Source organism: Loxodonta africana, chromosome 4 (assembly GCF_030014295.1).
Source record: "Loxodonta africana isolate mLoxAfr1 chromosome 4, mLoxAfr1.hap2, whole genome shotgun sequence".
NCBI classification, from domain to species: domain Eukaryota; kingdom Metazoa; phylum Chordata; class Mammalia; order Proboscidea; family Elephantidae; genus Loxodonta; species Loxodonta africana.
In genome coordinates this window covers 39,448,686-39,473,189 of record NC_087345.1, presented here as the reverse complement: position 1 = coordinate 39,473,189, position 24,504 = coordinate 39,448,686, and the positions used below count along the sequence as shown (strand labels likewise).

Here is a 24,504-nt window from a genome sequence, read left to right as displayed (position 1 = left end):
AAGCAGTAGTTCCCCACATGTCAAAACACACACACATTTACCCACATGTGCGCGTGCACACACACCCCAGGGGCTTTGAGAAGGCCTTATTCCAAGGTGTTACTATTAAAAGATATTACCAGATGTCAATTCTGAAAACAATATCACAATCCCCCCAATCCAAAAGAATATCCTCATGCAATCTACTCTGCAGGAGCCTTTCATACTCTAAATAGTATTTAGGTGGACTGGTTAAATCAAAGATATTAGTTAGCAAGAATGTGGTGAAGATATTACCAGTTACAATTCTGCTAATTCAAGGTAACAAGAAATACAACTGTTTTGCTTTCATCAAGTATACTACAATTCTAAAATGCTCCTTTATTACAGATACAAAAAGAAAATGGAATGCAGAAGGTGAAGGGACATCCCTACCTATATCCCAAATACAACAAATCCAAAACTGAACTTATTCCTCAGAGCTCCCTTTCTCACCACCATCCATCTTTCACCCAAGCTAGACACCTAAGAGTTATGCTAAACTACTCCATCTGTCTCATTTCTAATAAAACACTAAGCCTACACATTTTACCTTCCCACCACCCTCATTTCACCTGCCCATGTTCAGACTCTCTGAATGAGTACTTAAAGGATGTTCCATCTTTAGTTCTAGACACAAATTCTAGATAGTAAGAAATCCCTTTTCTATTTTATCAAAATTATCTTCTAGGGGACTGAAGTTGCCAGATAGGTAACTTTCAGAGAAGAAGTGTTAATAAACACTAAAAATAGCCAGCTGCATTTACATCTCTTAATCATCCTAAATTTCTCATCAACTTTCAAAAAAAAAAAAAAAAAAGATCATTTAAGATTAAAAGGAATAAATTCCTTATTCTTAGAATTCAATTATCTGTACTTTTTTCCCAAGTTCCCTCATGTTGAATTAACCATTGCACTCTTTTGCTTCCACCTTATCAGGCAACTAATATCTACCATAGAAACTTCCTAGGATAGAGGTCAGATTTTATTAATCTTTTTATCTCCTTCACTTAGCAAAATGCCTTGCACATGAGAGGTACTCCGTAAATTAATTAAATAAGCGAGTGTTTGTAGGATAGTTTTCTTATACACAAAATTTACTCACAGAAAAAAGTAAGAGTCTTATTTTTTGGTCTTTCACAGTAAAAACATTTCCACTCTTCTATAAGATTTGTGATAGAATTACACGGAGTTCTGTTTCTCTTTGTTTTTAGTATATCATAGTGATTCTCGAAGGAAAACAACATATCAGGATTATCTGAATTTTTCCACCCTAAAAATGGGCAACACTTCCTGCCATTAGCTCCTACCCCAGCCTTAGATATTCAGCAGCCCCACAGTACTGATAAATACTAATAATCATTACTTGGGTGATCCACTGATACCGATGAGAGTGTCATTCTGTCACCTCCTTCAGGTCTGGGAAAGTTAAAACAAAGATTGAGACACTAGAAAATTCAGGTTCTGATGCTGTGTATTTTTCCCAAGTGAAGATGGTAAAAAAAGTATTTTACATGCAAAAGGTATTTGAACCTAAAGCATTTTAATATATTCAGGAATAAAACATTAACTAAAAAATAAAGGTGTAACATAAATTTTCAAATAAAATACTATCATTTACTTCATAATTCAAATTTGATGACAAAATTTATGTAAAAATATTAACTTAAACTTTTGTATATATTTACAAATTCACAAACAGCCAGCTGCAAACAGTAAGAGAAACCAAGCAGACTTCCCAAGAGCCTTTTTTCCTTATTGAACTTTCTTTAAAGCATGCATAACTAAAGCGATCCATATTCCCTTGTAGCATAAAAAGTTCAGCAACACCGAGGCAAGGAAAAACAAAGATATTTTAAGCAACCCACAACCAAGCTACTAAAACAAATTACACAGGACCCACAGTAACACTGGAGTCATTAAAGAGTTCCTGTCCTCTTGTTTCATTTTCAGCATGCACTTTCTGGTCATGCTCCAACAAACCAATAGCAGTTATACAACTTTTCAGACATAATGGACAGATGAAACCCTGTGAAATAACAACTTTTAGGAGGATATATATAAAAAATTATTTATAGAACAAAATATAAATCTAGGCAATGAAAATCAATACACAACAAAAAATAATATATCTATTTTATTATACATAAGGAAAATTTTCAAATAGTAGCCACACAAAAGGTGAAAGGTTTAAAGTGCCATTGTTAGCTGCCATCAAATTGATTCTGACATGTAGCTACCCTATGTATGCACAGTAGAACTGCTCCATGGAGTTTTCAAGCTGTGACCTTTCAGAAGCAGATTACCAGGCCTGCCTGCCAAGAAGTCTCTGGGTGGGTTCAAACTGCCAACCTTTCAGCTACTAGTCAAACGCTTAGCCATTTGTGTCACCCAGAGACTCTAAAATTATTACCTATCCTTATACTGTAAACTCCCACGGTTCAAATTTTTTTTAATGGTACCCAGTTGCTTTGGTTGAAATATTATGATTCTTTTTGTTTATGACACTTTGTCCTTACTTATCTAAGAGCAATTATTGGCAAGCTACACTTTATTTTAGATCAAAAAAGACTGGAGGATTTAACATATACCTCTATGTGATATAACATTCACAACAAAGAACTTCTCATAATGAAAGCAATGTTTGGTCTTCACTGTATTCCCACTAGCCTGAGATCCCATTCTTGCCTATATCCATGACTCTTAGCGGACCACCCTTCTAACTTTATGAATTAAGAAAAAAAAAAATTTTTTTTTTTTAAACAATCTCTCAAATTCCCTATACCTAATAAGATCTACATTTACATAAATGTGGCTTGTTTAACTGATCTATGATTTGGGGTCTTGCTAGACAGGAACAATACAAGTACAAGAGAATAAGGAAATTGAGGATGTAGGAGAAAAAGTAAATAAAATGAAGAGTCACAGTAGTAAAGGAGCTTATAAAGGTTATTACATGATGAGGTTTTCAGTCAAAAACAGACGTGGATTTGAATCACAAAAAAGGCTATCTATATAGCCTTGAGGAAATCACTTTACTTCACTTAGTGTAAAATGTTTTGCCTGCCAACTGGGGCTGACATTACCACTTATTCTTCTAAAGTTACTGTGTGCACAAAATACCTGGTACAGTACCAAAGACTGGCAAGTGTGCAAAAAATAACTGTCATTAGATGTGTATTTAGAAAGGAAAGGAAAGCCAGAAAAAAATTCAGAGACTAGAAAAAATACAGAATCTAAAAATACAATACTCATGGAGGCAAAAAACTTCAATAGTGAGAATATGACAAAAAAAATTTTAAGAGGATAGGTAGTTACGGTGAGGAATGTTGTTTTAAGGTGCCCTCAAGTCATTTCCAACTCATAAGCAACCCTAGAAATAACACAATGGAACACCGCCCTGATCTGCGCCATCCTCACAATCGTTAAATTTGAGCCCACTGTTGCAGCCACTGTGTCAATCCATTTCTTTGATAGTCTTCCTCTTTTTCACTGAACCTATATTTTAGTAATTTTATGAAGTCCTTCTCCAGGGACTGGTCCCTCCTGATAACATGTTCAAAGTACGTGAGATGAAGTCTCACCATCCTCGCTTCCAAGAAGTACACTGGCTATATTTTTTTCCAAGACAGGCTTCTTTGTTCTTCTGGCAGTCCATTGTATATTCGATATTCTTTGCCAATACCATAATTCAAAGCCATCAATTCTTCTTCGGTCTTCCTTACTCATTGTCCAGCTTTTCCATGCATATGAGGTAATTGAAAATATCATGGCTTGGGTCATGCGCACCTTAGTACTCAAAGTCACACCTTTGCTTCTTAACACTTTAAAGACGTCTTTTGTAGCAGATTTGCCCAATGCAATGTGTCCTTTGATTTCCGGACTGCTAATTCTATGGGTGTTGATTGTGGACCCAAGTAAAATGAAATTCTTGACAACTTCAATAGTTTCTCTGTTTATCATGATGCTGCTTATTGGTCTAAGTTGTATTTGTTTTATGCTGACATGTAATCTATACTTAAGGCTGTAGTCCTTGATCTTCATGAGTAAGAACGTCAAGTCCTCTTCACTGTCAGCAACCAGGGTTGTGTCAGCTGATAACACAGGTTGTTAATGAATCTTCCACCAATCTTGATGCCATATTCTTCTTCATATAGTCCAGCTTCTAGGACTATTTGCTGAGCATACAGGCTGAATAAGTATGGTGAAAGGATACAAACCTGACACAAACCTTTCCTGATTTTAAACCATACAGTATACTCTTGCTCGAAAACCTGATGGTGTAATGGTAAAGAGCTCCAGTTGCTTACCAAAAGGTCGGCAGTACGAATGCACCAGGCTTCCTTGGAAATCCTCTGGGGCAGTTCTACTCTGTCCTATGGTGTCGCTATGAGTCAGAATCAACTCGACAGCAACGGGTCAATGGCCTCACGGTCTATGTACAGGTTCCTCATGAGCACAATTAAGTGTTCTGAAATTTCCATTCTTCATAAATGTTATCCATAATTTGTTACGATCCACACAATCCAGTGCCTTTGCATAGTCAATAAAACGCAGGTAAACATCTTGCTCATATTCTCTGCTTTCAGCCAGGGTCCATCTGACATCAGCAATGATATTCCTTGTTCCATGTCCTCTCCTGAATCCGGCTTCAATTTCTGGCAGTTCCCTGTCAATGTACTGTTGCATCTGCTTTTGAATGATCGTCAGCAAAATTTTATTTGAGTGTGATTATTAATGACATTGTTTGATAATTTCCTCATTCTGTTGGGTCACCTTTCTTTGGAATATGCACAAATATGAATCTCTTCCAGTCAGTTGGCCAGGTAGCTGTCTTCCAAATTTCTGGATATAGATGAGTGAGCACCTCCAGCACTGCATCCATTTGTTGAAACATCTCAATTGGTATTGTCGAATCTTTGCTAGTGCCTTCAATGCAGCTTGGACTTCTTATTTCAATACCATTGGTTCTTCACCATATGATACCTCCTGAAATGTTGGAACATGGACCAATCTTTTCGATACAATGACTCCGTGTATTTCTTTCATCTGGTTTTGATGCTTCCTGCGTCATTCCATATTTTGCCCACAGAATCCTTCAAAACTGAAACCCAAGGCTTGAATTTTTTCTTCATTTCTTTCAGCTTGAGAAATGCCAACCATGTTCCTCCCTTTTGGTTTTCTAACTCCAGATCTTTGCACATTTCATTACAATATTTTACTTTGTCTTCTCAAGCTGTCCTTTGAAATTTTCTGTTCAGCTCTTTTACTTCATCATTTCTTCCATTTGCTTTAGCTACTCTATGTTCAAGAGCAAGTTTCAAAGTTTCTTCTGACATCCATTTTGGTCTTTACTTTCTTTTTGTCTTTTTAATGACCTTTTGCTTTCTTCATGTATGATGTCCTTAATGTCATCCCACAACTCCTCTGGTCTCTGGTCATTAGTGTTCAATAAGTCAAATCTATTCTTGAGATGGTCTCCAAATTCAGGTCGGATATACTCAAGGTCGTATTTTAGCTCTGGTGGCCTTGTTTTAACTTTCTTCAGCTTCAGCTTTAACTTGCATATGAGCAATTCATGGTCTGTTCCGTAGTTCATCATGATGAACATGATGCCATTCCTCTTCAATTTGTCATTCCCAGCATAGTAGATCATATCATATGATTGTCCAATTCAAATGGCCAATTTCAGCTCATTAATGCCTAAGCTCTATTGAAGGCATTAGCGAAAAACAAGGCTCTGGGAATTAAGAGACTACTAATTGAGATGTTTAGGATATCGATCTTGATGTTTTCCATTTCATTTTTGACAACTTCCAATTTTCCTACATCCATACTTAGTACACTCCGATTATTAATGGATGTTTGCAGCTGTTTCTTCTCATTTGGAGTTGCACCACATCAGCAAATGAAGGTCCCGAAAGCTTGCCTCCATCCATGTCATTAAGGTTTACTCTACTTTGAGGAGGCAGCTTTTCTCCAGTTGTCTTTTGAGTGCCTTCCAACATGAGAGGCTCATTTTCCGGCACTGTGTCAGACAATATTCTGCTGCTATTCATAAAGTTTTTAGTTGAAATATTGAAATTATATTTACAGTAAGGGATGGAGAGATATAATTCAGTATTTCAAGTAAAATTTCTGCCTAGTGACAATGTGGGAAGTACTGCCATAGGCTTGAAGAGCTAGAAAAGGGGTAAAAAAATACTGTTAGCATTAACAACATTAAGGAACTGAGAGGCTTAGATGTTCCTTAGGTCACCAAAGTCATTTAGGATAATAGCAAGGAAGGAGAAAGAGACAGCAAACAAGGTTCCAAAATGAAAGCAGATACAAGGTACAGATTAAGAGCTAGGTTTGAGTTTTGTTACAGACTGAACTGTATCCCCCAAATATATGAGTTGTAAATGTGAACCACTATACCCATACCTATGGATGTAATTGCATTTGGGAATAGGGTTTTCTTTGTTTTGTTACTGAGATCATATCAGTGTCGGGTGTACCTTAAATCACCTATAGGATATAAAAGAGCAGATTAGGCACAGAACAGAGCAGACACAGAGGGAAGATCGACACTATCTGCAGACAACGGAAACCGGTCTACAAGCCCAGGACCTCTAAGGATCTCTGGCCAGAGAAGCTGAGGCAAAGATTTTCTACCAGAGCCAACACAGAGAGAGCCTTCTCCTAGAGACATGGCTTGGAATTGGAACTTCTAAATCGTGAGAAAATAAATTTATTTCTGTTAACCTACCCACTCACATTATTTCTGTTACAGCAACACTAAGAAACCAAGATAGGCTTGAATACCAGAAACCTTACCTTTACTACCGGTGTGACCTCAACTTGCTCTGTTAAGTTGGGTAACAAGAATACTACCTCATATGGATATCGTGAAACTTAAATGAGATAATACATGCAAAGTGCATATCATAGTGTCCGCCACAAAGTAAGCATTCAGTAAATGGTAACTATCATTAATATCATTATTCCTTTTGTTAAAAGCCCTTAAAGGAGATTTTCCAAGAGACGAAGGTGAGAATGTGATTTCTTTTTTTTAAAGTTATGAAACGGGCTGCATTCCAGGCCACTAAAGTCCCATGTGCTAGAAGCATGGAATACTACTTCTTTAAAATAATGGATCATTGCATTTTTGCCACCGCAGCTTTACACTGCCTTTCACTTTACTCTTGTATCTTAACTAAGTTTCCACATACAGTCATCCAATCATTCATTCAAAAAGTATTTACTGAACTGTAATTACAATGTTCTAGCTGTTAAGCTATGTGCTGAGAACACAACAGTAAAGAACGTAAAGCCCCCCCACCCTCAAGAAGCTTAAAGCACAGTGGAAAAGTCACAAAACAAAATTGATAATTACGTTTTGCACCTTATTAATCAGAAAATAAGGAGCTCTGGTGGTGCAGTGGTTAAGCACTCAGCTGCTAACCAAGAGGTTGTCAGTTCAACCCCAGGAGCAGATATGTGGGAGAAAGATGTGGCGGTCTGCTTCCATAAAGACTTCCAGCCTTGAAAACCTATGTGACAGTTCTACCCTGTCCTTTAGGGTCACTATGAGTTGGAATCGACTTGACAGGAATTTTTTCTCTTTTGGGGGGGCATCAGAAAATACTATTAATCTCCCTTCAAAATGTATCCAAAATCCAACTATTTCTCAGTACCCCCACTGTTAGCAGGAGTGCCTGGGTGATCTAAACAGTTAACATACTTAGCTGCTATCCAATAGGTTAAAGATTCAAGTCCATCCAGAGGCATCTGGGAAGAAATGCCTGGTGATCTACTTCTGGAAAATCAGACATTGAAAACCCTAAGACAAACGTGGTCACCGTGAGTCGGAACTGATTCAGCAGCAACAGGCTGCTCCACTGATACCACCCTACACAAGTCACCATCACCTCATATATAAACCAAAACCAATCCCATTGTCATCGACTCGATTCTGACTCATAGTAACCCTCAGGGTAGAACTGCCCCATACAGCTTCCAAAGCTATAAACTTCACAGAAGCAGACTGCCACATCTTTCTCCCATGGAGCAGATGGTGAGTTCAAACTACCGATCTTTCAGTTAGCAGCCGGGCACTTCACTACCAGCACTCCTTACCTCATACACAGAACACTGCGATAGCTTCTTAACAATCTCCCTGTTCTGTCCTTACCCTACTAACAGTCTATTTTCAACACAGCAGCCTAAGTGCATCCTGTAAAAATATAAATCAACCTTTGTCACTTCCCTGTTCAGAACTATCCAATGGCTTCCCATCTCACGAAGAGTAAAAACTTAAGTCTGTACAAAAGCCACTATCTGAGCTGGGCTCACTCGTCTCTCACTCACGGTGGTAGAGCCACAATGACTTCCTGGCTGCTCTTGCAACATGGCAGGCATGCTCCCACGACAAAGACTTCGCACTTGTTGTTTCATATGCCTGGAACACACTTGCCCTAGTAATCCACATGACTCATTCCCTCACTTCCTTTGGCTTTTTCTGAGCTGTCGCCTTCTCAGAGAAGTCTTTCCTGACATCTCTATTTAAAATCACAACCACCCAAAACACACCTTCTATTTCCCTTTCTTTGCTTTATTTTTCTCAATAACATCAACTGTCTACGACTGTACATTTTTATTATGTTGTGTGTGTTTGTGTGTGTGTGTGTGTGTTTGCCCGTTTCTACCCACTAGAATGTAACCTCCACCAGGCTAAGGATTCTTGACTGTTTTATTGACTGCTGTATCTATGGCATCCAAAACAATGTCTGGCACACAATAAATACTTGATAAATGAATGAATTTCAGAATAATAATCATTACCAAAGGAATATAAAATATGGTTCCAAGAGACACATGAGCAAAGCATCTATCCCAGATGTGAGTCAGAAAAGTTTACTGGAAAAAGTAGTACCTGCAATAAGACTTAAATGACAATCAGATGCTACCCAAGCAAAAAGATAAAAGGAAGAGCAGGTAAGACATAGGGATCAGAATATGCAAAAGCTCAGAAATAAGAAAAAAACTTGACACACTATAAAAGCAAGAGTTCAATATGCCTGGATCAAAGAGAATAAAGAGGACTATGAGGATAAGTTAAGCTAGAGGTAACACATACACACACATACAACCTTCTAGAACATGCTAAAGAGTTTGGATCTTATTCTAAGGGAAACTGGAAGCCTTTACCTAATGTAGATTTTGACCAGGAAAATGCCATTATCGAGTCCTGATTTAAAAAAAAAAAAAAAATTTTTTTAATAGATTCAAATGGAGGAGGATAGAGACAGGAACTGACTGACACTGGAGAAAAAGAGGGCAGTGACATTAATCTATGTGAGGGTTAATGGCTGATGGCAGTCTGACCTAAGGCATTATCAATAAGCATGGATGGAGATTATTTCTCAGGTACTTTAGACAGAAAAACTTCTGTAAGGTTGTGATAACTGACCTGAAATTTATAGGATTCTTAAAGAAAGGAGCCAGCCAGAGAAGACTTTTCCAGGCAGAGAAAACAAGTAAAAAGACTCCAAACTAGAGTCTTCTTGTTTAATGAAGAAAAAGAAGGCCAGAGTGCCCAAAGTCTAGTGAGCAAGTGGAAGCTAAATTGAAATGACATCTGTCAGGTAGGTAGAATAATCCAGAGCTCAAGAGAAAGAATTGATCTTTGATTGGAAAAGGGACCTGTCTTCCATGTAGTAACGTAAAAAGGAGAATAAAGATGCAAGTACAGCTTTTAGGTAAACATGCATCTGATGGTTCCTACTTTCTCAATGACATAAAACATGACCGAGGGAAGGTGAAAGGAGAGTAATGGACATGGAATATTTGAGGATAGAGAACGGCGTACAAAATAACTATCTCAGAGAGCAGAAAAATGATCCTCCTAAAAAAAAAAAAAAGACTTCATAAATACTTTAGCATTTATAAAATCCTTTATAAATAGTAAAGATAAAAGTTCTTAAAAATTTGTTTAAAAAGACAAGAAATAATATATTTTATAGATAACCTAATTTTTCACTAGCCCAGTAGTTCATCACAGTACACACAAATAACTAGATACTGACTAACCAGTAATTCTTTATGAATGGCCTAAAAAAAATCTTCATTAAGTTGGTAATAGCATTAAAGACAAAATTGACTATATTATTTTATAACCTTAATATTAACTTTCTCACAATTAAGCGACTATGATTCAAAAGTCACATTCCAATCTGTAAGTCTTATGAAAACTTTTCCTATGAAAGACAAGTTTAAGTTTTTAATTGTTACTCCAAATATTTACTATTTTCCCTTAAATTGAATTTTACTGCCAAATTTTTATTTTCATACCTCTGAAGAACTTTCATTATTGACATCCACTGTGTTTACAAGAGTTCCTGACGAATCTAAATCAGAACCTTGAGAGCCAACTCTCCCAGGAGTCTGAAACACAAACAGAAGGAAAAAAATAATAAAAATTAAAGCAGATATTTACGATATATTCAGAAACCATTTAATAACTTAAAAAGCAATAAGAGCTAACCTGACACATACGCAGATGTCTTCACAAGAGTAACGAGTACTAGTAGCTCTCCTTTACTGAAGACTCTACCTAACACTCTATCAAGATCCCTATATGCATTCTCTCCTTGTTAGTCTTGAATAAAAAGTTCAATCCACTTTCACAAAACATTTCATTTAATCATCATGACACCTCTAAGAGAGGTAGGGCAAATGTTATCTCTATTTATAGATGAGGAAACAGATTCAAAAGGGGTGATTTGCTCAAGATCCTACTGTTAAATGTCAGAAAGAAGCAGAACTAAAATGCTTATTTCCCAATTCCTCTTGCGTTGCTATCTCTGCTACTCAAGCTAATCTGCAATGATTTGAGGGATGCTAAAAAGACAAACACAGCCCAAACTATAAACATAATGACACTATAAGTGTCATTCATTCATCTATCACCTATGCCAACCATTACCAGTTTGTCTCCAATACTTGATACTCCACCATCAAAAACAGATTTTTTAGAAGTTGTTGTTGTTAGTTGCCATCGAGTAGATTCTAACTCACAGCGACCCCATGTGTGCAGAGTAGAACTGTGCTCTGTAGGGTCTGTAAGGCTGTGACCTTTCAGAAACAGTAGAGATCTTTTTTTACCTGCAACATTTTCCATCACAGTATCATTCATTAACACCCACATATCAACTTAACTGAATTGGAAATCTGGTAAAACACTGGGTAAAAACACAAATTCAGAGCACATTGACTGAGTAAATAATCCTCATCACTAATATATATGGTAGATACTATCATTATTCCCATTTACACAAGAGAGAACTGAGGCATACTAAGCACCTTGCCCAAAGTCACAGGGCTAATAAACCGAAGAAAGGATGAAATTAGCCAGAACAGTCTGGCTCTTAATTACTAACTCATACTGCTTCTCTGCTAGGCATCTCCACTGAGATACACCTCAAGCATCCAAGATCAGAACAACTCACTAAACATTTGCCTAAACCAGCAACATCCTAAACACTACTATTAAATAATAAATATAAATGGCACATAAGGGCGAATTGTTACTACTCTGAAATTTCTAGCAATAGTTATAAAAACTGAATAGCAAAATGAAAAAACATACATACTACGATTGCAATTATGAATATAAACTATTTATACAAGAAAAAACATTGAAAGGAAATATTCAAAAATGCAAATAATGATTTCTGTAGCGAGACAGAATTATGGGTGTTTTGGTTTAGTTTCTCAGTTTTTCTTTGTGCTACCTTTTTTCCAGAATTTACTAATATCATTGAATTATTTTTATATTAAGATTTTTTTCTAATATTAAAGATAAGCATTCTTCCCCAAACTGGATAATCCAAATTCCTTTTACATTTCCCCCAAATCCAACTTTTGAACATATCCGGAGCACATCTTTACTGTGTTCAGTTAATGTCCACAAAATCCCCACATTTTAAGCATAAGTCAGCTATCCTCCTCAAATTTAAAAAAAAAAAAAAGAGCCATATTCTTTCCTAAAATGGTACACCAGAAACATAAATTTATCCATTAATAAAGAAAAGCCAGCTACCTGGATTTAACAATACACTTATGGAGGTAGCAAAAACTGAACGGTGAAAAAGTTTGAGAAGGGTTTTTAAATTTTAAATGGGATATAAAGAATCATTATATACAATTAAAAATTAGTTTTAAGCCATTAACATTTCAAGTGTTACACCACCACAATGGTTTTAAAAACTAGTCACCACATCCCCAAAGGCACTGGAAATAAAAACTATACCTTACCTCCAAAGAACTACATTTCCCCCATTTCTATATCCTTTATTTTTCCAGAGTCCAGGTAACTTCACCTGAGATTCACCTTGCCTGGCAAGAAAGACCAATTCAAAATATTGTGCTTCTATTCTACATAATTGTATTACCACCACCAAAAGCATTCTTCCTCAAATCTGCTTGAAACAATCCCAGTAAAGAGGCATAAGTAAGCTCAGGAGGCATGGGGTTAGAAAAAGGAAAAACAACAGGGAAACCATCATATAAAACGGGTTTTTGATGTCCTCAGTTTTTGCTAAATTGTCTGAGAACTTTTTGTTCTGTTCTTAAGGCACAAAAATTCCATTACTTCCATGAGAAGACCAATTATAGGAACGTTAAGCCTGAGGAAACAATAAAAAGAATTCTAACTTTTTCACTTATAAAAATTTTATTTTGCAAACACAATGCTATAAGAATAATTTCTGAAATTTTAAAGCAATAGCAAGATAAATATAAAGTTATGCTTTTATAAATTATTACATAAATTTAGATCTCTTTTACAGTAACCAAAAAAGTACCTAATACATTCATTTTGTTTAATAATTTTTTCAATATTTATTCATCTTCCATGGAGTACCTAGCATTCTGCAAGGTCCTGGATGCCAAATGCAGCCTATTTTGGCACGAAGACAGTATGAGAGAAACATGGACCATGCCTTCAGGTAGACTATAGCCTGGCTGAGGAAACTAATGTATATAAAAACAGGTAGGAAACAACTTGAAAAATACTAAATGCTGAATTGAGCATGTACATTAACCTTGCTCTTTCACCCAACTCCTGGGAGGTAATCTCTAAACTCTTGGAATGTCCTGCCTGAGGAGAGTTTCTTTGGTTACCTAGAGACCTTGGGCCACACCAGATAGTAGTCTATGCTAGCTATATTATTTATGGTGGCTAGTTTTTTTTTTTTTTTTAGTCTTAGGTCAGGAGGTATCAGCTCACCAATTGGAGGGGCTAGAGACTATGATCAGTCACATGGTAGTCTAAGTGATCCAACCACAATGAAAACGCTGGACACCAAGGCTCAGATGAGGTTGGCAATACTTCATGGGTACTGTCTCACACCGGCACTGGGAGGAGTAGGTACCATCTGCACAACTCCACTACGAGAGGACAAATGGAAGCTCCATGCTTGGAATTCTCATGCACCCTGTCTTATGCACCTCTTCCCTTGGCTGATTTCAATCTGTAGCCTTTCACTGTAAGAAACTGCAACCACAACTATAAAAGCTTTCAGTGAGTTCTGTGGCTCCTGGCAAATTACTGAACCTGAGGGCAGTCGTGGGAATCTCTGATTATGTAAGCGTGGTTGTAGGGACCCCCTAACTTTGCAGAGGGATTCTGAATGCAATTAAAAATCTGAGAGAGAAAAGATCAATGCCAGTTTGGGATAACTGAAAGAAAAATGTATTCCTTAAAGGAAAAGTTAAATTTAAACAGAATGGCAGTCATTCCAACTAGATGGAAAAAACAGAAAATGTATAAAAGCAGCACAGAAATAAGAACACTGTATTTAAAGAAAAATGAGTAAGTCTGACAAAATATTACCTACCTCTGCACCAATCATAAATTAATGACAGATAAAAAATTAAATATTAAAAAAGCAGAAAAAGATACGTTATCTCCATGGGCAAAAAAATAAAACATACAGAGCGTACAGGGCTCTAGTACCGAAAACAGGAAGAGGCCACCACTTTCTTAGAGTTGTGTTGCTGTTATGTGCCATCAGGTCGATTTTCAACTCATAGTGACCCTACGTGACAGAGCAGAACTGCTCCTCAAGGTTTTCTAGGCTGTAATCTTTACAGGAACAGATCACCAGACCTTTTTTCCCACAGAACTGCTGGGTAGATTTGAACCACCAACCTTTCAGTTAGCAGCTGAGCACTTAGCAATTATCCCACCAGGGCCCTTCTTAAAAGTTCCAAAAACCCACTGCTGTCGAGTTGATTTTGACTCATAGCAACCCTACAGGACACAGCAGAACTGCCCCATAAAGTTTCCAAGGAGCGCCTGGTAGATTCAAACTGCCAAACTTTTGATTAGCAGCTTTAGCCCTTAACCACTACGCCACCAGAGTTTCCATAAAACAAAACAAACACCTAGTAGCACAGAAGAAACAAATACTTTATAGATAAATAATAATAATGTTTGTCTAATATATGGTGATATAGTCAGATTTGAGTCAAGGCTTCCAAATACTCAACATTTCTGCCCCTCAACCTCTAAATGACTCCACTGTGGAAAACATCAAACAATAATAGTGCAAAATTTTCATTTGGAAAATTACTTTTAAAACAGTTTCACAATCTAATTGTTACTAAAGATAAAGAACTTCTTCTCTAAGTTTTGGCCACTTTCAAAGCAGTAAAATGAATTAAAATACCTAAAACAGTGCTTTGTACATTTGGAAAAATGTAATAAAGGCTTAATAAATAAATGGGTCACCCCACACCAGCTCTAGAGGAAACCAGATAGGAAACAAGGCAAATCAACAAAAGCTGAGTAGATGCAACCTCCCCCCCAAAAAAAAATGTGAACTGACTGAAGATGAATTTTTGCTATTACAAAAATCTTTGAAAGAAAACACTGTAGTAGGACACTATACACACATTGCACACTTAGCAAGATTATTTCCAAAACTGGAAAAGATACAAGTGTCAGAAATTAAATGATACCAAGTACAGATAAGTAAGAAGGTATATTAAAAAAAAAAAAAAAAAAAGAAGGTATATTAGCAAATGATAAATACTACTTCATGGAGGGGAAAAAAAAAAACACCAATTTCATGAAAAGCATTCTGGGGTTCTCCACAAGTTTCTGTTTCACCTCTTCTCTCATTATATGTTCCCTAGGTCATTTCATTTACTCCCTTACTTCTAATTACCATTAATGTTAAATCTAGTCCAGACCTTTGTGAAACTCCAACTTCACACTTCCCTGTCCTGCTAAATATCTCTACCAGAATTCCTTAAAAGTATCACAAAGCCAGCTTATTCAAAACCAAATTCATTATCTTTTCTCACAAACCTGTCACCCGTCTGCATTCCCTGTCTCAGATTAAAGAACCATCACCCACCACCTTGCCTAGATCCAAGACATCACCCTTAACATTTCTCTTCCTTAACCTTCACATGCAATCACCAAGTTAATAATTGCATTGCCTATATAAATTTTCAATCTGTTGTCCTTTCTCCATTTCCTTTGCCATGACTATAGTTTAAATTGGCATGATCTCTCATCTGCACTATAAAATAGAGACTTAACTTAGCAATCTATACTTCACAATCACATTTCCAATTGCTTTCTTAGACAGTACCTAATGGGTTTCTCAGAGCAGCTAAAATTTATCACATCCAAAACCAAACCCTTCATTCATCTCAACCCATTAACCACCTCGGGAAAAGAAATTTGCTGAATTATTGCAAGTGATTTATGAACACAATGTTTTAACTATACATTCTTAGTGGCATAGAGCCTAAGGACAAAAAGAACTATTAAAAAGACAAGAAAATATATTTAGTAATTACTGTTAATAGTAATATTGGTATTGTTATGCTAAAGCTATTTTATATACATTTTATAAAAAAGTAATTATACTAATCTTAAGAACCAAGTATTCAGTAAAAGATAAAAAAAAGATACAAATATAAAATCAAAGCAAAACCGTTTTATAATCTTAAATTTGAACTTTCATTTTGTTTTGTTTTCTTTCCAAATATATCCTAGTTCTAATCACTTAAAAAGGAGCCCTGGTGGCACAACAGTTAAGGCCTAGCTGTTAACCAAAAGGTTAGCAGTTCAAATACATCCATCAGGTCTGCGGAAGAAAAGACTGGGCGATCTGCTCCTGTAAAAATTAAAAAAATAATAAAAATAAAATTTTATTTTATTTACTTTATTATTTTTTTAATCTTTAGAAAATCCTATGGGGCAGTTCTACTCTGTCACAGAGGGTCGCTATGAGCCAGAATTAGCACTTAACAAAAATAACAACAATCACTTCAAAAGTTTAAAAGCATGACAACCCAGAAGCAATAAGCATCCTAACTGCCAAGACTGTAGACTCTAAATACTACTCCCCACTAAAGGAACCAGGGCTTTTTGGAGAAATGGATGACTTCAGTTCTAGGGGAAGAAAATTGCAAGATCGATCTTGGACATCTTGTTTTGCCAAAAAGCAATGAGAGCTATCAAACACTAATAGTGTCCTGTCAAAATTACAAGTGTCTGCTTGAAGGCACTCTACTGGCTAAAGCTGGAACAACTTGCAGATCAAAAATAACATTGGCTGCAATTCACTGAAGCACACTACGGAGGGATCGTCCCTGGAGAAGGACATCATGCTTGGTAAAGTACAGGGTCAAAAGAAAAGAGGAAGACCCTCAAAGAGATGGATTGACACAGTGGCTGCAACGATGGGCTCAAATATAACAAGGATTGTAAGGATGGAGCAGGACGGGGCAGTGTTTCGTTCTGTGGTACACAGGGTCACTATGAGTCAGAACCGACTCGATGGCACCTAACAACAACAAACAAAACACATATAAACCCATGAGTTCATAAAATACACCAAAAACCATGAGTTCTCTTTTCTTAAAAAAAAAAGAGAAGAGCCAAAAGACAAATAGCAAACCTCATGATCACCACAGAAGTAGCTAGCATATCAACTCTTTTTCTAAAAATCAGTAAAGGAAAATAATAAAGCATTTATCTTGCCTTGCCAATATGGGCTATAACAAAACAGCCCTTGTTGAGGCTGAAAATTTCTCCTTAACAAAAGAATTCCAGTTAATACATATAGAAGGAGTAAAAGATTTAGAAAATCATCATTTTGCCACCACTGATAAATTTATCCAACTCAAATGACATCACCAAACGTTCCCTTGAATCTTTGTCCTTAGCTATAAGAAATCTTTCTGTTATACCCCTTTCTATTATGCCCCTTATTTACACTTCTCTTGTAGCACTTAACCATAAAACAAGGTGCTGTCTTTGGTAGATTGTTACAGTAATGACTCTCAATGAACCATGCCTTTGTTTTAATGCCCTTGTAAACTCCTGTGTAATCCTCTCCTGCACTGACTCTGCACTTGCCCATGAGACTTGCCTTGGTTGATGGTTGAGTGGGGCAAATGAGATACAAGCAGAGGCATGAAAAGTGTTTGCACAATGGGAATTGTTCTCTCATTGCTAGAAACTCTTCTGCCACCATATAAGCCCAGGCTAGCCTTGGAGATACATGGCCCAATGGATATAACCTGCACCAACTGTCACACACGAGTGAAGTTACTTTAGACCATCCACACGAGACAAGCTGTCAGATCACTACAGCTTCGGTAACCCCAGAAGCCAGCAGAACAACTCCGTTAAATCCAACCCAAATTGTTGACCCATAGAATCAAGAGCAAACGAAATTGTTTTAAGCCAGAATTTAGGGGTGGTTTATCATGCAGCAATAGGTAAATGCCATATCTTTTCAACAAAAGCAAAGGACACTCTTTCGAAGATGGGAATACATAGCGATGTACTCACCACAATTCATAGTAGGGACACAATAAATGTATCCACCTGGATTTAAATTACACACAATAATTTCCACATGTTACAAAAAGATTAATGTAGCTACTCCATAATTTACATCATTCCTTTTTCCATATATTTTAACTTTTTCAAGTTAAACAAGAAACACTGGAAGGCTAAATGACAACCATGGCTTGAGGGTATTAGAGTAAAATCTAAGATGTTTTTATTCTTTGACAATACTCATTGGTGGGAAGGATGTTGGAAAACCAGCATTCTCAAAAACTGTTAGTTAACAGTGTAACTTAGTACAAAAATTCACATTCTCCCTGGCCCACTGCTAGGAAACTATCCAATGGATCTATCCACAGCAGTACCACCTAAATAGATGTATAAGCATGTTCGCTGCAGCACTGTTCATAATGGCAAAATTGAAACTAAATGTCCTTCAATAGGGGACAAGTTAGATAAATTCTGATAATCCAAACAACAAAATATAACTATTAAAAAATAAACACTAAAAGAAGTACTTCTGAAAGTGCTGATATTGAAAGATCTCCAAACTATATTAAGTGGAAAAAAATGCAAAATCATATGAAGAGTATCATCACAGTTGTACAATGTTAATGGTTTATGCATCAAAAATTTGTGAAGGAATACACAAGAAACTATTAGCAATGACTATAGGAGGAGGAGTCTTCTACTTTTTAATTTATACCCTCTGTACTCCTAATCCTATCTCCTAGCTCTCAGCCCCAAACTTGATATAAAACTTGTGTCTTATGTTCTTTTCCCCTTGTTTTGAATCTTCAACCTGAAAACAGCACTAAAACTCTTTACTCTAACCTCTATTATAACCTTAATGGCTTTAAACTCATTTCATAATTCATTTTTGCTATTTTTTTTAAATCTCAGAGCTCCTTCTCATTCTCCATCTTCTTCTTAAAACTGAATACATTCTCATTAATATCAAAATCCTGAAGTCGAAGGCTTATTCAGGATTTTGCAGTAACATAACCTTGACCTAGAAAACTTACGGTACCATAAAACTCTCTACATAACTCCACAGATACTTTTCTGTCCATAATAAAATCGTATACAATTGTAAGCTTCTTTGCAAATACAACACATTTAATCCTAACCCAGTTACATCTGCTTTCGGATGAGTATAAGTCCTTTTTTCTGAAGCATGAGCAATTCCACCTAAACTACAGCCATCTACAACTTTAATGAGCAAGCGAATACAATCACCTACACTGTTAAATTATTAAAGTTGAATTACATGAAATCCCTACTCAATTTGTCTTTCAAAGTGGCCTCTAAAAGCCTATCATCCCTCCTGCTGCATCTAACTCCAGCCCTCTCTAAAATTTCTCTAGTGTCAACATACAATATACTTCTGAATCCTAAATCTTTCAAGTCTGACCTATTGATACACAATACTATGCTATGCCAGGGGTGGTTAGATGTGTACATCTCTCTAAATGCACGTGGCTCTTGTTTTCAGCAGGATCTATCTGTTAAGTGTTTCAAGAAAAAAAGGTCCACTTAAATCTAGGTAGAGTAGTTCAGAATAGGAGCTGCAGTCACACAGGCCTGCATTCAACTTCCAGTTTATCTACTTAGAAGCTCTGAGGCTCTCTAAGCCTCAAATTCTCATTTGTAAACAGGAACTAATAACGACAGCCTCATAGAATTATTGTGAGGATTGAATGAAATAATGAATGTAAAATGTTTAAATCAGTGCCGGGCACTTGGTAGACACACTTATAAATAGCAGCCACTTGTATCATTACTAAGTACACTCCCCCAAAAAAGACCCAGTATCAAAATTTTAAAGCTGGCCACCTAATCCATTGGTGCTGAGAATGCAAAATGGTACAGCTGTTGTGTAGAACAGTGTGGCAGTTCCACAAAAAACTAAAAATAGAACTACCATCCAAACCCACTGCTGTCAAGTCAATTCCGACTTATAGTGACCCAATAGGACAGAGTAGAATTGCCCCACAAGGTTTTCAAGGCTGCAAATCTTTACTGAAGCAGACTCCACATCTGTCTCCCACACAGTGGCTGGTGGGCTCGAACCACCAACCTTTCAGTTAGCAGCTGAGCACTTAACAACTGTACCACCAGGGCTCCTTAGAACTGCCATATGACCTAGCTATTCCACTCCTAGGTATCCACCCAAAATGCCTGAAAGCAGAGACTGAAACAGAGGCTTGTACACCAATGTTCACTACAGCACTATTCACAATAGCCAAAAGGTGGAAACAACCTAAATGCCCAAAAACAGATGAATGGATAAACAAAGTGTGGTACGTACATACAATGGAATACTACCCACCCAGTAACAGAAATGAAGTCTTGATACATGCTACAATATGGATGAAGCTTGAAAATATTACACTGAGTGAAATAAGTCAATCACAAAAGGACAAATATTGTATGACCTCACTTATATAAAAAGACAAGAAAAGTCAAATGTATAGAGACCAAAGTTTGTAAGTAATTACCGGGGTAGGAGAGACAGACATACAGGGATGGGATTACTGCTTACCAAGTACTGAGTTTTGGTTTACAGTGATGGAAAAATGACATTGATTAAGGGTAGGACTGAACAATTATTTTAAGTGCTGTCAATAAATCGTACACCTGTAAAAGTTGATTGGAAAAAGTCGTATGATAGCTACATTTACAAGCACAAAAAAAAGAGTAGCTGCTAAAGCTGCTTATGTACAACCAAGCACTTCATGGGATTTGATTCCTTGGTTTGAAGGTTTCAGGGTCATGGTTTCAGAGAACATCCCAGGTAACTGGCCTAATAACATGTTTAGTGTTTTCTTTCTACTTTCTAGGTTTACTACTGTATAGTGCCTGGGGTCTTAAAAGCTTGCAAGTGGCCATCCAATGCGTAACAATTGGTCTTATTTGCCTGGAGCAACAGAGGGAGGAGGAGAGTCAGGGACCAAACCAAAAAAACCAAACCCAGTGCCGTCGAGTCGATTTCGATTCATAGACAGAAGGAGGAAATGCAATGGTGTGGCTAACTGCCTCCATGAACAACTGCTTCCTTTGCCATGAGGCCAGAAGAGCTGGATGGTGCCCAGCTACCATCGCTGAATGTGATGGTTAAGACTGTATGCCAACTTGGCTGCGCCATGATTCTCGGTGTTTTGGCAGTTGTATAATGTTGTGATCGCTTCCCTGATAAAATCTGGTATGTAATCATCCCCAAGATGGAATCTGCTGAGAGGTACCAGCAGAGGTGGGGGCTTCACCCTTCATCTCTCTACCCTCTGCCACCTACTTCCTTCCTGCTTGCCTTGCCAGTGTTTTTGGCTTGTTCTAGATCCAGCAGCTGCCTCTTGTCTGACCTCTGGTTCTTGGGACTTGAACTAGCAGCTTACCTGTCAACAATCTTGGGATTCGTCAATCTTCACAGCCTGCAAGAGTCCTGCTCCCTGCCCTGCCAACCTTGGGTTTGCCAGCCCCTGCAGCTACATGCCTCAGGAGAAACCTTGCAGTCTTACCTGCCAACCTGGGGATTCCTCAACCTTCAAAATCTGTGAGCCCGTGAGTGGGAGCTCTACTCTCTGACCTGCCAATCTTGGGTTCACCAGGTTCTGTGGCTCCATGAATTGGGAGAGGTCTCTATCTGATCCATGGACTTGGGGAATTCCAACCTCTACAATCGCATGAGCTTTTTCCTTGATATAAATCTCTCTCTCTCTCTCTCTCTCTCTCTCTATATGCATGTGTGTGTGTGTATATATATTTATATGCCTAAGACAATGAACATTTTGGTTGAAGATTCAGTAGAAGAATCCTCATCAAAAGGGGGTAAATGCAGAAAAGATTTTCAAATTCTCTTGGAATCCAGATTTTCTGGAGCCATGGAGGCTGAATGAACCCCTGAAACTATTGCCCTCAGATAATCTTGAAAACTTAAGCTAAAAATATTCACTGAAGTCTTCTTAAAAACAAACAATAGTTTAGCTTAACTAGTAAAAAATGTCTTCATTAACTACTGTACTCTTTTAAGAACTATCTGTATGGGATCAAACTGACAACAGCAACTAGAAAGGTTAGAGACAAAGTTTAGGGGGAAGTGAATTTATGTTAATACAGGAGGAACAACTCAGAAAAAGAAGGTGAGAATGGCTGCACAACCTGAAGATTGTAATCAATGTCACTGAATTGTATGTACAGAAACTGAACTGGTGTATATTTTGCTGTGTATATTCTCAATTACAACAACAAAAAAATAATTTTTTAAAAAATTCAAAAGCTGGAAGTATCTCAGAAATTATCTATTCCAGTCCCATCACTCCAGAGATGAAAAAACAAAGCCCTAGAAAGTATAACTGGCTTGCCTGACGTTGTTCTGTGATCTAATTGCAGTGTTGAGATTAAAATTTCCCAGGTCCCAGTTCAATATTCTCTCTACTATCTCAAACTGTTTCTCATTCAACCCTCTGACACTAATCAAAAATCAGTCAAGTTTGTAAGAGACTGACACTACTAAAATTAGTTCTAGTTGTTAAGTTACTAATAAATTCTTGTTGTTATATGTCGTCGAGTCAATTCCGACTCATAGAGACCCTAGTGGAAGGAGTAGAACTGACCCATAGGGTTTCCAAAGGGTGACTGGTGGATTTGAACTGCCAACCTTTCGCTTAACAGCCAAGTTCTTAACCATGGCACCACCAGTGTTAGATTTATAGCTATGATTAACCCAATATTAAGTTAAATAATAAATGTTCTTAAATACTTTATAATTAAGATTGATCTACATATTTTAGACAAGTTTAGAGTTACAGTTAATCAAATATAGACAAACCACCAGTTCACCAAATATAGATAAACCAAACCCATTGCCATCAAGTGGTTCCAACTCATAGCAACCCTAGTGGACAGAGCAGAACTGCCCCATAGGGTTTCCAAGGAGCAGCTGGTGGATTCGAGCTGCTGACTTTTTGGTTAGCAGCCAAGCTCTTAACCATGGTGTCACCAAAATTGGATTTACAGATACAATTAACTCAATAGTAAATAAAATAATAAATGTTTTTAAATACTTTTAACATATAATTAAAATTGACCTACATATTTTAGACAAGTTTAGAATTCTAATTAATCAAATATAGATAAACCACCAGTTAATCAAATATAGATAAACCAAACCCATTGCCATTGGTTTAAACCCATTGCCATTGAGTGATTCTGACTCATAGTGACCCCATAGGACAGGTTACAACTGGCCAAATGGTTTCCAAGGCTGTAAATCTTTACAGAAGCAGACTGCCACTTCTTTCTCCTGCCCAGCAGCTAGTGGGTTCAATCTGCCGAACTTTCAGTTAGCAGCTGAGCACTAAATCACCCCACCACCTCCGCTCCAAATATGGATGTTGTTCTTGTTCTTGTTGTTAGGTGCCATCGAGTCGATTCCAACTCATACCAGCCTGGTCCGAGGCCATTCTCATGATCATTGTTATGCTGGAGCCCATTGTTGCAGCAACTGTGTTAATCCGTCTCACTGAGTGTCTTCCTCTTTTTCACTGACCCTCTATCAAGCATGATGTTCTTCTCGGGGGACTGATTCCTCCTGATGAAATACCCAAAGCATGTGAGACAAAGTCTCGCCATCATTCCTTCAAAGGAGCATTCTGGCTGTATTTTCAAGATAGATTTGTTTGTTCTTTTGGCAGTTTTTGTCAGTCCATGGTATATTCAACATTCTTCGTCAACACCATAATTCAAAGGCATCAATTCTTCCTCTGTCTTCCTTATTCATTGCCCAGCTTTTTCCCATGCATATGGGGCAAATGAAAACACCAAGGCTTGAGTCAGGTGCACCTCAGTCCTTAAAGGGCTACCTTTTGTTTTTAAATACTTTAAAGAGGTCTTTTGAGCAGATTTGCTCAATGCAATGCGTCTTTTGATTTCCTGACTGCTGCTTCCATGGGTGTTGATTGTGGATCCAAATAAAGTGAAACCCTTAACAACTTCAGTTTTTTCTCTGTTTATCATGATGTTGCTTACTGGTCTAGTTGTGAAGATTTTTGTTTTCTTTGTGCTAAGGTGTAATCCATGCTAAAGGCTATAGTTTTTGATCTTCATCAGTAAGTGCGCTTCAAGTCCTCTTCACTTTCAGCAAGAAAGGTTGTGCCATGGAATACTACAATAAAGAACAGTGATGAATCTGTGAAACATTTTATAACATGGAGGAATCTGGAAGGCATTATGCTGACTGAAATTAGTCAGTTGCAAAAGGACAAATATTGTATAAGACCACTATTATAAGAACTTGAGAAATAGTTTAAACTGAGAAGAAAACATTCTTTTGTGGTTACGAGAGGGGGAGGGAGGGAGGGTGGGAGATGGGTATTCACTACTTAGATAGTAGATAAGAACTACTTTAGGTGAAGGGAATAGACAACACAAAATACAGGGGAGGCCAGCACAACTGGACTAAACCAAAAGCAAAGAAGTTTCCTGAATAATCTGAATGCTTCGAAGGCCCACGCAGCAGGGGCAGGGGCTTGGGGACCATGGTTTCAGGCAACATCTAAGTCAACTGGCATAATAAAATCTATTAAGAAAACATTCTGGATCCCACTTTTAAGATATGGTGT

The 24,504-nt window shown here is 37.3% G+C and overlaps 1 protein-coding gene across 8 annotated transcripts in view; it reads right to left on the bottom strand.

Moving 5' to 3' along the window:
• EEA1 (early endosome antigen 1) overlaps positions 1 to 24,504 on the bottom strand; it is a 334,017-nt gene that overhangs the window by 114,432 nt on the left and 195,081 nt on the right. For 6 of the 8 annotated variants that reach the window (XM_064283738.1, XM_064283737.1, XM_064283739.1 and 3 more), the window contains one exon: positions 10,354 to 10,446. The exons of 1 other annotated variant lie outside the window; for it this stretch is intronic. Coding sequence is in view for 1 of the 7 variants with exons in the window: in XM_003405257.3 (XP_003405305.1) it covers positions 10,354 to 10,446 (93 nt within the window). In the remaining 6 variants the exon portion in view is untranslated. Of the gene's footprint in view, positions 1 to 10,353; positions 10,447 to 23,327; positions 24,048 to 24,504 lie in introns of all 8 variants that reach the window. One more of the 8 variants, XM_064283740.1, reaches the window with a different exon arrangement.